The sequence below is a fragment of the Labeo rohita genome, chromosome 6 (assembly GCF_022985175.1).
Source record: "Labeo rohita strain BAU-BD-2019 chromosome 6, IGBB_LRoh.1.0, whole genome shotgun sequence".
Taxonomy (NCBI): Eukaryota; Metazoa; Chordata; class Actinopteri; order Cypriniformes; family Cyprinidae; genus Labeo; species Labeo rohita.
Window position 1 is genome coordinate 25,918,129 of NC_066874.1, and position 15,388 is coordinate 25,933,516.

General features: G+C 33.5%; 1 protein-coding gene across 1 annotated transcript; it reads right to left on the reverse strand.

Moving 5' to 3' along the window:
- Positions 1-817: 817 nt before the first annotated feature.
- On the reverse strand, positions 818-11,320 carry hemk1 (HemK methyltransferase family member 1). Its single transcript, XM_051112679.1, has 11 exons — positions 11,078-11,320; positions 10,766-10,942; positions 10,377-10,468; positions 9,495-9,588; positions 9,245-9,364; positions 9,076-9,140; positions 8,905-8,954; positions 4,415-4,520; positions 4,216-4,311; positions 3,364-3,474; positions 818-1,552 (listed from the first exon to the last, which is right to left on the reverse strand). The coding sequence occupies exons 1-11, from the start codon at positions 11,141-11,143 to the stop codon at positions 1,510-1,512; spliced, it is 1,020 nt and encodes a 339-aa protein (XP_050968636.1). The 5' UTR covers positions 11,144-11,320; the 3' UTR covers positions 818-1,509.
- Positions 11,321-15,388: the final 4,068 nt, after the last annotated feature.

The following is a 15,388-nucleotide window of genomic DNA, read 5'->3' on the forward strand; positions in this document are numbered from 1 at the left end:
GACAAAATGTGTTATACAAGGTTATTAGATGGCTTTCTGAATGAAAGCCTAAGCTATGGTCGTAATTGTTTTACAGCTGAAAAATCACAATTAATTAAATTCACTATACATTTCTCAACAATGTGGGATTTTAAAAATATTTTCTGTTTACATTCTGTAAATTAGTGAATATAAGCAATGCTAAATTATTTTTAAAAAAGAGCTTTGGTGATTTGAAATGCATATAATTAATTTTTTTTTTAAATTTATGCATTTAACAATATGCGTTTTTAAAAAATAAGCAATTAAATATTTAACTCAACATCAAGCTTTGGTGATTTTAAAATGCAGTTTTTGAGGAACGCTGAAATGAATGCATCAAAAACAAAGCTGTGTGATGAACAAGCAGAACAGAATATTAATAACGAGAAATGAAAGATGTAAATAGGAACATAGAAGCAGTGTTTCCTCATCTTATTTTCCTCACAGTGAATCATTCTTACTGCGCACCGTGATTAGAATTTCCCAGAAACAGAGGCAGAGCTTTTTCTGAAACTCGATCTCAGTGCTGCGCAAGCTTACATAAATTTCCTGGTGACGTAAATATGTAAATAACCTTTGTATGCAATAATATAGGTGAGAACAGTTAAAAAAGATAATCAGTGAGATTGATTTATACGTAAAAGCCTCTTATTTAATTATCTAATAAGATTCTAGTCTAAACTGTTGCCATAGATGCACATTTTAATTTAGAAGCAAAAAAAAAACAAAAAAAAACAAAAGTATAATTTTAAAAAAAAAATTATTATAGGCATTGCATGTCTACTAAAAAAATAAATACATTTTATTTTTTTATTCATGTAGACTATTTATATTTGAATACACATTACACAAGCAGAGAAAAAAGGAAGTGTCTACAATTGTGTTTCACTTATTAACAGACAGATTTGGTGTCTACTTGTATATACTGTGGTAGCGGAGCATGTCAGGTTGTCTGTCTGTCGTTGTGGGCTAGCTGAGCGCGCGAGCTAGCGGCAATGGGCCAGCTGTTTCGCAGAATGAGCGCATTACTTCCAGGGAGAGACTAGCGCAGGACTGGGAGGGGGAGTTCTTAGAAAAGGCCTCAATAATTACCTTCAGCCTACTGCACCCTGACACTTGCACACTGAGCACATACTCACAATCAATGCAATCTCACCACAACAAACCACAGCCACACACACACACACGCATGCTCACCAATTAAAAGGAAAGCGAGCATAGAAGCTATAACAACAGTAGGTTACAGCACAAAACAAATAAAAACCCGAGGTCGCCGGATTTCAGGAAGGAGCTTCTCGGTAGGATTGGCAGGTTTTTAACTCGGTGCATGCTGGGAACTGGCAGGACGGCAAGGAGACTGGCAGTGTGCCGTATGCAGTTTGGCTGAAGGCATTTTTTTAATGGGCTACTGCTAATGGTGAAGTCTCTAGCTCGACTCTACCTAGTGTGGTGTTACACCAGATGATCATCTTCATGCCTGTCTTCGGTTTAGTCATCCTCTCCTTTCTTCTGTAAAACGCAAAAGCGTGGCCTGTAAAATAAAAAGAATAACAGTGTGTTTATTAGTATACTATAAACACGTAATACTGCTGACTCAGCACCCAGAGATAACAGGGGTAATCGAGTTGCCTGCTAAGGTTGCATCAGTTTTATTTACAGGCCATTTTTCTGTGAAATATGGAAAATTACAACAAATGATTGTGGTGATCCAGCATGGCTTGGGTAAAAGCTTACACACATATATATTATATCTGAAATCATAATTTTAAAAGGCCAATTTTAATATGCCCTGAAGTTTCCGGTGGGGTTTTCTCATGGGAATAATAGTAATTAAAATCAAAACATTCCACGAAAGACAAATACCCAAGTACATATTTGCTATTGAGCAAGTAATTCAACATTACTCATGTAATCACACTGTAACATGGACTCTGTCTAGGAACAAACATTCATGGAATGAAAATGTACTACTTCCAAATATTTTACTTTCCCACACGTTTGTCAGACATTTGCAACTGTATAACTTTACTTGCAACTTTATTGCAATTTATGTACATAAAATTATATTAAAAAAATCTAATATATTAAACAATTTGTCATTTGTGTGTGTGTGTGTGTGTGTGTATAACATTTTTTAATTAAACATGCAAAACATTTAGATATTTTTTTAATTACTAATTACACACACACAGAGACATATATAAATATTTATTTATATTTTATATGTACATACAAGGTCGTAAAAAGTCTGTCATAATCTATTACCACCCCTCATTGTAATTTTCATATTTTAAATAGAATAACACATTTAATTGCTTTTGTTTTCATTCACATTTTCATTTTTAACCATGAACCTACAGAACTACTACTACATATATAATATGACATTTAATACATTTGTGTGTGCGTATATATAAATAATAATTATTAAATATTATATATTTAATTTAATTTATATCTATATTTATTTTTTACATGAAATTATATATTCATCTTGATTTTTTAAACAATATTATATTTTAAAAATGTATTTATTTTTTACTAGTAATGTATAGCTAAACATGTATTCAATACATAAATGTATGTGGTTCTCTACGATTGTTAATTCTTTTAAGACTTTGCTTTGAAATCACAATTTTAATACGCCCTCAAATATGCCTTTAATATCCCTTTTTTTCCTTTTATTTGCTACTAAGGACACAATTAATGAAATTTTTCGTGATATATTTTTGTGTGTGTGTGTATATATATATATATATATATATATATATATAAAATTTCTGCTTAAATATGCAATCCAAATTATTTTTCTTTACTGTAAATTACATGTGTGTATATGTATATATATATATATATATATATATATATATATATATTTGTTGTTGTTGTTTTTTTCTTGTGCATTAAAATGATATTTTCTTTTTGATGACTTTTTTAATTTAATATGCTATTTTACATTTTTTTTTATTTAAATTAACATTTTAATGAATTAAATATTTTTACTAGTTATGTATAGCTAAAAAAATGTATGCATTACAAAAATGTATGTGATTCTTTACGATTTTTGATTCTTTTAAGATTCTCTGTGCTTTAAAATCACAATTTTAATATGCCCCGAAATTTCTGTGGTTTTGCTCTTATTTGCTATTCGCTATTGAGCAAATAATTCCACATTACTCACACTTATACTGTTACATGGACTCTATTTAGGAACAAACATTCATGGAATGAAAACGTATTATTCCCAAATACTTTTTTCCACACATCTGTGGCAAAACTTCACTGACATTAAGGAAACAGCAGCAAAAGAAAGGGCAGGTCACACTAACACAAGAACCTGACCTGTTAGTGAGGTCACAGCGGGTTTCCAGATAAAGCAACCCTGGCATCATCTCTTCTACCAGCTTCTGAATGACTGGAGGGTGGCATGTGGCAACCTCGAGGTAAACACGCCTGGGTAAGACAAGGACATTCAAAAGTGTAAAAGAGGAAAAGGTTGGGCCGAGAGGATGTTTCACCAAGTAAACAATCTCGTAAGCCATTAGTCATGAAGAATCGTACGTCTGAGACGGAAAAACTGAAAGCTAATGCTACGACAACCCCGTTCAATAGAGATTCTTGGTACCATATCCATGTGTCATTTCTACGAAAGAAACAAGTCTTGAGTGGACAAATAACAAGACACCCAAGGAAATCTGAAACCCTATACAGACCACTTGACGTTCAGCGACTAGAAAAACGACGCGTGCAACGCTCTCAGGCCATGACGAGTTTATCGCTCATCCGTTCGGTGAAATGCTTATTGAATTTGTCATTTTACAGACATGGAATATGATCACCTTACACAAGACAGGTTTTGCAACTGTTGTCACCAAAGGCTAATTGTGTTATTTGTTATTGTGTATGCATGTGTGTATGTGTATGTGTGTGTCTTGGGAGTGATGAGGGTGGGAGGAGTACTGGGAGAACCTTCTGGTCCCTGGAATACTGTTATCTAGTGAACTACAGAGAACTGTGTAGCACTCGATTCCCTGAAGCATTTAAGATATGCTGGGAAAGCTTCTTAGCACGATTATACCATACTATTTATACTGCGTTCGGCTAAAAGGCCACTCACACAAAAATATTCAAACAGAGCCAGTCGCTCTGCCAGACCACATATGATGGTTTTTTAGACAAACACACTCGTCTTACCCTCCTTGAGTTAAGAGCTTCGAGCTCAGAGCCAGAATCGGCCGAATCACAGACAGGCCATCCAAACCCCCGTCCAATGCGCTGTGGTCTTCAAACCTTCAAGGGAAGAGGCGGTGGTTAAAAGGTTACATGAGACGTTCTCAAACACACACGTCAAAGGTTAAAGCACATTTTGAGCGTGTCCTCGTGTTGGCCTAACCTGAGTATCTCTGTTTGTAAAGTCTCCATGTCCTGACTGTGCAAGTAGGGAGGGTTGCTGACTAGAAAGTCAACAGGGTCGCATTTGCTCAGTATCGCATCTGCGTCTGGAAATACAAAACACATTTTGTTCTCTTGTCGTTATATGTGAAACATCAATTTGCAATAGAAATTAAAAGCTTGTAAACTAAACAACAGTACTGACAAGATCAGAAAATCGTTACATGAATGTTGAATGTTGATTACATACTTGTAATATCTGGGATATTTTCTATCGTACTATACTGTACATATACATCACTGTTCAAAAGTGAGAGGTCAGTAGTTTTTTTTTTTTTTTTTAAGAAATTAATTTATTCAGCAAGAATGCTTTTAATTGATCAAAAGTGACAGAAACACCATTTATAATGTTTATAAAATAAAATAAAATAAAATAAAATAAACTAATTTAAAGAATAAAACTATTCAAAGAAAATTTTTATTAAAAATAAAATCATTTTTTGCCACCACAGGAATAAATTAGATTTTTAAAAATATTACAATTAAAAAAAAATTCACAATATTATTGTTTTTACTATACGTTTAATCAAATAAATGCATCCCTGGTTTGCATGACAGACGTCTTTAAAATACTACTACTCAAAAACACACATATAGTATATCACAGATTTTTTATAGGATTTTTTAAAAGAAATTAATATTCAGCAAGGATGCATTTAATTGATCAAAAGTGACAGAAACAGCATTTATAATGTTCCAAAAAACAAAACAAAATAAAATAAAAAAATACTTTTAAAATATATTAAAATAAAAAACAATTTTAAAATAGTACAAAATATTTTACAATATTACTATTTTCTTATATTTCTTATATTACTGTTGTAATCAAATAAATGCATCCCTAGTTTGCATAATATAATTTATGAGGATGCAATTAATTGATCAAAAGTGACAGAAACAGCATTTAAAATGTCAAAAAAAATAAAAATAATAATAATAATAAACATACTGTCTATTCAAAGAAGCATGTATCATGTTTTCCAAAAGAATATTAAGCAACACAGCTTTTCAACATTAATAATAATAATAATAATAATAATAATAATAAATATTTCTTAAGCAACAATTCAGCATATTAGAACGATTTCTGATGGATCATGTGACACAGAAAGCTGCTGAAAATGTAGTTTTGCCATCACATGAAAAAAATACATTTTAAAATATAGTAAAATTAAAAAAAAAGAAGAAAAATATTGTCAAATATTTCACAATATAACTGTTTTTACTACATTTTTATTAAATAAATGCAGCCCTGGTGTGCATATGGATTCTTTAAAAAACTAACAGTAGTGTAAATATTATACGTAGTACAAACTGTTTTAGGCGCTATTTATAGGTGTATACAGTAATATGATACTGTAGTATTTGATTTTCTCATACATATATACTGTACACACAGGTGTTTTTTTAAGAAATTAATTTCAGCATTGATGCATTTAATTGATTAAAAGTGTCAGAAACAAAATTTGTTACAAAAAGTTTCTATTTTAAATAAAAAAAAGTCTATTAATCAAGGAAGCATGTATTATGGCTTCCAAAAAATATTAAGCAACACAACTGTTCAGCATTAATAATAATAAATGTTTTTTGAGCACCAAATCAGCATATTAAAAAGATTTCTGAAGGATCATGTGACAGAGGGCTGCTGAAAATTCAGTTTTGCCATCACAAGAATAAATAACATTTAAAAATATATTAAAATAAAACTTAAATAGTAAAAAATATTTTACTATATTTTATTTATCAAATAAACGCAGCCCTGATGCGCATAACAGACTTCTTTAAAACTACCACTCAAAAATTTCAAACGGCAGTGTAAATATTATATATATAGTATAAACTGTATTACTTGTTATTGTGTGTACATACAGTAGTATGATAGTATTTGATTTTCTCATGTTTGTATACTGTACACACGCATATATAGTATATGACGTATACAACTAGCTGTCAAAACATATATTAGTGTCAACGATCCATAAAATCTCCTGAAAAGCCTCCATTTATGTCTGCCAGCTCAATAAACAGAACACTTGCTAACCAAAACAACACTTACTTTTTAACTAACATTTCTGCAGAAGTGCCGTCATTTCTGCGGCCATTGAAGTGCAGCGTTTCAAGAGCAAACAAGTTCATGTCACAGTCTAATAATAGTATTGTGGGTAGGCCACAGAGAGTTAAAAATCTGATATTTAGCATTCAGGCGGGCTGTTTTTAATGCCATCTAGCGGGAAGAGAGGCACAGGCTTTAACAGGAAAAGCCCAATAAATCCCTGGAATTAGCAGAACATTTCCATGTCACTACCTTAGAGGCCCTTCTAGGATTTGGGCTGAACCGCCTGGCTCGGTCCATCAAAGTCTTCATTATCTACTAGCGCTCAAGTCGCACTAATGCTAAATTGATTATGAATGTTACGATACACAAAATGAATCTCTAAACTGTTTTTAGTTTCATCACGGATTATGGGTGGAAATGTTGTGGTGTGTATTTAAATTTGGAAAATGGAGCTTGTTACTGGCATATGATGAAATTAGTGACAATATTTAGTAAATAAACATACAAGAGCGTGGAATGTGTAGAACTGTGTATCGAATGACCGACATTCAAGTTCTACAGAATCCGTGGAGCTTTTTGTGGAATTGTAAGATGTGGATTACGTGCAGGTCTGCCTGTGACTCACGCGCTGGTTACTTTGGCCAGTCATAACAAACAGAGAGAAAATCAAGGAAATGGGACAATCAAAGATGCCCGTCACTCCCTCATGCTGCATTTCCTCTCCGTATACCAAAAAGCCAAGTGACCTTGTTCAAATCTGATCTCAGCATTAAAACATCAGCAAGTAATTTGTGAAGAAACAACAGAGAAGTAAAACAACATGTCTAGTCTTGACCTGGCTTTCATCTCTCTGTGTTCTTACATTCTAGCATTTCTTAAAGAGGAAAAAATAATACCAATTTGGCTAAGAATTATTCCGTTCTGTCAGATTTGTCAAAGTAACTTTAGCCTTCATTTATTCAAATCTGTCAGGCAATATGCAAGACAAGCACACAAACAGCAGTGGTGTTGGGCATGTTACTTTTAAAAAGTACTTTTACTTTTCACAAATAGTAACTGAGTTACATCATTATAAAAGTAAAAGTATGTCAAATAACCTGGATTCCCCCAATATTAAATATGTTAAACATATTATATATTACGGCTTTCAAATGATTAATCGCGATTAATCTCATACAAAACAAAAGTTTAGTGTGTGTACTGTGTGTAGTTATTTTGTATATATGAATACAAACACATTCATGTATATATTTAAGAAATATTATAATTTTATTTAATTATAATTTTTATGTAATTTATATTATATATAAATAAAAATATTTTGTACATAAATAACATTTATCTTTAATTCATACAATAATTTGTGTGTATCTATATCTATATCAAATATATTAGACAAACTCAAACTTTTATTTTGTATGCAATTATTCATTGACAGCCCTAATTATACACATATAACCATGTATGAATGCATATTTGTCATGCTGACTGAACTTAGGACTGGTGGTGGTGCTTAAGATATCGGTTGTCATTTAGTGTTTCTATCAAAAAGGGAGAAAAAATTATAATAATACTGATAAGATAAACTACTACGGATTTTACTACTAATAACAATATAAAACACACCAAGGGTTAATAAGCTGCTGGGTTCATGAATATTAATCACGTTGTCTGCATTCGCTCAAACTGATTTGCTGAAATCAAAACAGGGACGATAATAGGTGAGCGCCAGCCAATGAGATTGCCGTTTGCGCATTAGCTCCGCCTACTACCGTAGAAACCGACAGTTTCTGTTTCATAACGATTTGATACTATGTAAACGTATTTTTATTGTCAGTAACGGTAACGGCGAAAACAGTCATTCGTTTTAATCATCAAGTTTTGATGATTAAACCATTTAGCTCTACACATTAGGGTTTGTGTTCCATCTAAATTCATTTTTAGTTGGATCCTAAAAATTAAATTTCATGCTTCTCTTCATAAAAACGAAATTTCATGACTTTTAAGTAGGTAATAGCTTATTCCTGATAAGCATTTTATAACAATTATTAAAGGAAATGCTCAATGTGGTGACCCAAATATCACATTATTTTCTGTTTTAGAGCCACAGCTGTCCATGTGACTGCACAACATGAGCCTGAAGCCCTAATAATTATATTTTACATTTGCAATAAAAATTTCCTGTGATATTCAGATGTTTAATGCTGTTAAAAATTAATCACCAGATAACAGCCGGTGACGTAAAATAGGCAAGCTGACCAGAAATGACGTTTGTTGTCTGCTGACCACAAATCGGCACTTTGGCAGGAAGTCTCACAAAAATAATTAACTGTTATGTCTAGTCATTGCTGAGTGGGATTTTTTCTTTCTCTTACCCTTAATCACATCTAAATGGTAAACATCTAGTCTGTCCTGCAGACCCAGTCTGAAATAAAAAGAGGAAAATGAGACATATGGAAGAGTCAAAATAATAAATCATTAGGTGATAAAGATCTAAATATGGAAGCTTTATATAGTCGATAGTGAAAGGAGGTGCTGGTGATCACCTGTTTGCATTTTCCATCGTAAGACATACTGCTGTCTGGCTTTGATCCAAAGCAAATACCCTGAGCTTAAAGAATCACGGGTGCAGATGTTACATATGACATGCTGCATTACTCAGAAGAGCAAGATAAATAATTACAAAAAAAAAAAAAAAAGACACTGAGTGCAAACCTGTGGAATGTTGCGTAGTAAACTAAGAGAGATGGCTCCAGATCCACAGCCCACCTCTAGACATCGTAAATCTGTCCCCCGCATCAACCGGAGGTCCTCCAGAACCAGACTAACCAGCTCCTACATGGTTCAAATGGAAATAAATGTTTTCACAGTCTGTGTTTATCCAAAAAGTCCACTCTCAGTTTGTTGCAATATTTAGACACATGCTAAATAGGTCACTCATGCTTTGTTTTTTTTTTTTTTTAACCTCTGTTTCAGGACGAGGTATGAACACGGGAGGCTTCATTTTCAAGGTCAGGTCTCTGAAGTCCCATTCCTCAATCACATACTGTACAGGCATCCTGAAAAAAACAAAACAAAAAAATCTTAAATCAGTCTGTTCAACACACAGTAAGCATCTTTTTTAATCTGGGGCATTTAAGGACATGTTGTATTAAAATGTAATAATTTAATTTGTACAGTTTAGTTTTTATCTCATTGCATCTTAATTTAATTTCTACAGTCTTGTGGTAACACTTTACAAACAGGTTGTATTTGCTAACATTAGTTAACTACATCGGTTAAAATGAACTAAAAAAGTCTTTGGTAAATCTTAGGTAATGTTAATTTCAATCATTATTAAAAGTTGTATCTGTTAATATTATTTAAGCTAACATAAACTAACAAACAGCTGTATTTTTAAGATTAATACTGTAACAAAATTATTGTTCATGAAGTAATTAAGCTTAATTAATGCGGCCTTATTATAAAACATTACGAATTTTGTTTATATTTCATTTTTCATTTTATTATGTGCATATCTGTATTATAACACCATCATTGATGTCCATTTGAAAAAAGAAAAAAAACATACTGATTAAACAATAGTTTTGTCCTTTGCTAGATATAAATAAATGATCAGTGGGTGGAATTTAAGTAAGAAAAGATGAGTGGGTGGAAGTTAAAAGTCCTCGGAAACGGTTTAGTGTTCATCTAAAGAGAGTAAATGAATAACAAATGACATTTCAAAATAACTCAATTCAAAATAACTTTTAATGAAGTTCTGTGAAGGCCTTCACATGTGTGTCCAGGGTCCCGATCATTAAAAACTCATTAAAGTTGTAGTGAGTGTAACTGTAAAATGTAGTACCTTGTGAGGCGTTTGGAGCATAATGCCCACACGCTTTCTCTCTCCCTGTCAGTCAGGGTGTCTCTCAGCCTTTTCCTCTGCACACATTCCAGCTTTCAACAAAGAAAGACAAGGACACAGTGTCATGGAAAGGGAAATATGTCTGGCTTTGATTTTGCAAAGAGGAAGGAATGGGAGTAAATTTAAAACTAATTTCTAGTACCTATTTTTAATCATTTATTTTTCTCATAAACTGTTAGCTTACACACATTAAATGGCTGCACACTAAAATCACATAAAAATTACATTTTGCGAGAAAACTCAAAAATCAAAATGTATTCAAGTTTAAATCTCTATATAAGACATGGAACGTTTACATTGCATCAAATTGTTATGAAACAGAAACTCACGGTTTTTTCACCTAGTACATGAGATATGATGTATTGGCTAGACAGAAGAGGCTCTGAAATGCCGTGGAGTGTAAAATGTTGAGTCCACAGTCTGATCGCCTGCTCTGCTGTGATACTGCATTCTGCCGGAGGAGCAACAGCGCCCTCTGCTGCACTTGACCACCACCGCACAACACTCTGGAATACAACCAACAGTGCATCTAAATAAATAAAGAAATAAAATAAAAACATATAGAAATACATACGTCACCGTTATATGCTTATGTGGTCAGAATGATCATAATTAAAATGCATACGAGATCAAACACTTACTTTGTGTTTTGACACTCCACTGTGTCTGTGCATGAATCGATTGAGAAACCAAATTGTCTTGAACATTATCGTTCTGTGCTGTAAGCTAATCGAGCTAACAACAAACGCTGTGCTGCTATAATATTCGTGGAACAGCTGTCTGAAGAAATTATGTAACTTGCATGTTTTTGCTTTTTGATCCAAGTAACATCAGATGCCATGTGCCTCGAATGTCCGAATCGTTCTTATGAGTCGGATCATTTGAATCAGTTCAACGGGTTTGACAAAATTATTCACTTGAACGATTCATTTGCGAAATGGCTTTATTTCTCGTTAATTAAATGACTACTTTCCATTTTAGGTCAAAACATAAATCTCCTTTCTTATAGTCATTTTATAGCGCTGTTTAAATATACCACAAATTCAACATATTTCTGCAGAACGTCTTGCTATATTAAGATTAAGATTTATTATGCAAAGGATACTTGTATGCTAATTTAAGAAATAAGCAACACTGACTAAATCACCAACCCACTAATTCACTAACCCGAGAACCCGAGTTTCAAGTAAAATATTTTAATGAACATTATGAAAGTAAAAATGACACGAATCATCTCTTCAACTAGTCACTAGACTAGTGCTTTGAAATGAACTGTTCAAACGAACCGATTCGTGTACACGAAGCGGACTTCCTGTCAATACAGATTTCAAAATAAAAGCCATAATGGAATAATGCGACAACCAAACTAAAGGTACAAACTTTTTAACGAAAATGTTTTTCTGTTCTACTATGTTTATGCTGCCCTCTTTAAGTAAATTAATATAATTTAATATAATTTTACGCTTTACCCGTAACTGTGATCTGAAATAACCACTAGAGAGCGCAAGTGCATTACTTCACGTTTAAAGATGAAATATATTAGTACTTAATTACGTATGATAAACTTAATTTAACTCAAACTTAAAACCATTTAAAGTAAATTCGTATTTTGGATACAACGGGTCTAAAAACTCCCCTCGATTTTTTTATTTGGTCCTAAAGTGTATTATGACAGAGCAGTCAGACAAAAAAATAAAATAATTTGTGAATTACCATTAGGTTTGTGACACATCTTTGCCCTTAATGTGCCTCTTCTCCTGGTTAATTTCACATACTTTCATAATAACTTCAAGATAACAACTTCTATGTTCTTTTGGCTATTAGTAAATTGTTTGCGTGCAACACAGAGCCCAATTTTAGTTCATGCATATTGTCCAGTATTGTGACAACACAAAACTTCAAAGACATAAGTTTTGAAAGGACTTGTTGTCTGCAGTTTGAGTTAGAGAAGAGAGAGCTGCAGAGATCACGTGAGGAGAGACTGGAAGACTGGATTGGGGGATGGAGGACTGGTGCTGTCGGCCAGATGGGACTGATTGTTATTGTGTGCTGCAGGGGTTGCAGTGTGTACAGCCTCAGTCTATTTGTGAGCAGCACTACACATGATTTCAACTGTGAGTCCTGTGTTTCCCCTGAAACACTGTCTGTCAGAATGAACACTCTCCTTATATGAACAAAGAGGGATGAGACAATAACAATGAGATCGAGAGGAGTGTAGAAGTGAAAAAAGAGGCAGAAAAGAGCGGAAGGCTATAAAGGAGGTTAAAGTACAGTATCAAAGAAAGGAAACTGTGTGTAGGTATTAAAATAAGAAAAAAGAAAAGCGTAGCTTTTTAGGCACATTTTTGTCCTTAGGGCAAATCTGTGATAATAGCTCACAGTATGTGTGTAATTAAGGAAAACTGGTGATGCCTGCCAGGAAAAGTAAGACTGCACTAGTTTTATAGTATGTGATGCTTTACAGTTAAACTCAGACAATTTGCGTTTAAAATGCTACTGTTTGTCAGACCTAAATGATCATCTCAAAGTTAATCATAATCTTTAACCATTGTAGAGTAGTTGCAAAGTATTTTAAAGCAGGATTTTTATAAGATTTTTAATGCCAAGGACCCCTAAAAGTAATGATTTTTACAAGTGACCACCTTTCTAAAATATAAAGTTAGTTGTTATGTTTTAAAAACACTTATAGTGTCTGAAAATCATGGTATTACAAAGACAAAATGTTGTTTGCAAATTACATTGTTTTTTTATATTATTGCTGTACTGAAACCAAGGCATCATGTTGAAAATAACTTTGACGATCCTAAAAACACATGTTCGTGCTTAAACATTTAGTAAAATCATGCAAGCTGTGTTGGTTGTGGCATGTTAGTAGATGCCACTGATACTGTGAGCTTCACCAACCACCTCCAACCCATCTATCGTTCCATCTATCAGTCTATTTTCTCACTTCTCACTTTCTTTCTATCTTTCACACGATCAATGGTAGACCAACTACATCTAGATAAAACACCCAGTGCAGTGTCTGGGTAGGCCAGGCCTCGTGAGCAGAAAGTGTTTCATGTGTACTGTAAACGTGATATTGCTTTTTGTTTTCCAAAAAGTAAATATAAAATGACATTACATTAAAAAACAAAATGGTCTAACCCGATTTCTATTCTTCTTGTTTTCCTAGAGCTGTAGGAGGGAAGAGTTGGAGAGTCTGAAATTTCCAGATGGCATTTCCCCATCATTTAAACGTCTCCTCCTAATAAATAAGTGGCAAAACACCAAATGGAAAGATATGTTAGTTCTTTCACATCATTTTTTACAATTATATCAATGCCAGAATGTTAGACTGATTTTAAACGGCATAATATTTTTCTCTACGGCTAATATGACTGGAATAATCCAACCTGGATTCATTGCGCAATGCAGCTGAGTGCCAGATGTGGATGATAAAAGAATGGGAAGTATATGCAGGAAATATTTAGGATTTCTAACCTGCTCTTGGCATTATACTTTGGCTGTAGCTGTGATTATATACAGCAACATTTGTGACCCTGGACCACAAAACCAGTCTTAAGTAGCACGGGTATATTTGAAGCAATAGCCAACAATACACTGCATGGGTCAAATTTATTAATTTTTCTTTTATGCCAAAAATCATTAGGATATTAAGTAAAGATCATGTTCCCTGAAGATAATTTGTAAATTTCCTACTGTAAATATATTAAAACTTAATTTTTGATTAGTAATAAGCATTGCTAAGAACTTCATTTGGACAATTTTAAAGGCGATTTCTCAACATTTAGATTTTTTGGCACCCTCAGATTCCAGATTTTCACAAAGTTGTATCTCGGTCAAATATTGTCCTATTCTTACAAACATAAATGGAAACCTTATTTATTCAGTTTTCATATGATGTATAATTCTCAATTTCAAAATACTGACCCTTATGGCTGGTTTTGTGGTCCAGAGCCATGTTCATGTAGGATTTTGTCTTGTCGCTGTTACTGTGATTATAAGCAGCTGAAGGTAAGATTTCATCTTAATCTTCTAATTTTAGCCAGATAATTATGTAGCATCGGATATTGGTCATGTAGTCGGAACAAAACATAAAACTGTACATGCATACATTTTCTCCAGCTTCTCAACCTTGTCCAAATTTCATTCATCTTCAGTGGTCTAATATCCTGGCAGTGGTCCAGAAAGAGTCCTCTATGGCACATATATTCTCAGCAGTGGTGTTTTGAGCCTCCCGGAGGAAGCTCTCTTTCTTTCTCCGCAATTCTTCAAGCTGAAATACTGAGAAGAACCTCACAATGCTGCTTTGTCCCTCAAAAACACTGAAGTCATAGTTTCCCAGGCTGCTGCCCCCTGAGATGCCTACAAGTGAAGAAGCGAGAGGAGGGGCACAGAGCTTGGTAAATTGCTTTCTAATTTTTTTGCCATGAAAAAAAGGGTACAATACATTCTTGTGCCCCTGCAGGGATGTTCATTATCCCAATATAGCCAGTGATTCTAGAAAATGTTCCCCAGCCTCCTTCACTTTGATAAATGAATAAAATGCCGAATTTAAGAATGGTTTTCCTTTGAATTTATGAGCATGAATCTAAATAGAATTGGCACCTATCTATCTATCTATCTATCTATCTATCTATCTATCTATTAAGAGCCGGGGGTGAAAACTTTTTGAATTTGAAGATCAAGGTAAACTGTACTTAATTTGTCTTCTGGGACAATGCAAGTATCTTGTGTTGCTTCCAAAGGGCAGTATTAAATGGAAAAAAATTATACTTAATTTCATCCTGTTCAAAAGTTTGCACCCCCCAGCTCTTAATGCATTGTGTTTCCTTCTGGAGCATCAGTGAATGTTTGAGCCTTTTTTAGTAGTTGTGTTTGAGTCCCTCAGTTGTCCTCAGTGCTGGAAAGGGTTCAAATATGGAAAAGACACTGGAAAACTGAAGAAT

Coding starts and splice junctions, on each gene's coding strand:
- hemk1 (XM_051112679.1), bottom strand. CDS start 11,143: ATGTTCAAGACAATTTGGTTTCTCAATCGATTCATGCACAGACACAGT. Junction 10,943..11,077: donor GTGGAGTGTCAAAACACAAA/GTAAGTGTTTGA, acceptor GTTGTATTCCAG/AGTGTTGTGCGGTGGTGGTC. Junction 9,365..9,494: donor TACCTCGTCCTGAAACAGAG/GTTAAAAAAAAA, acceptor TGAACCATGTAG/GAGCTGGTTAGTCTGGTTCT.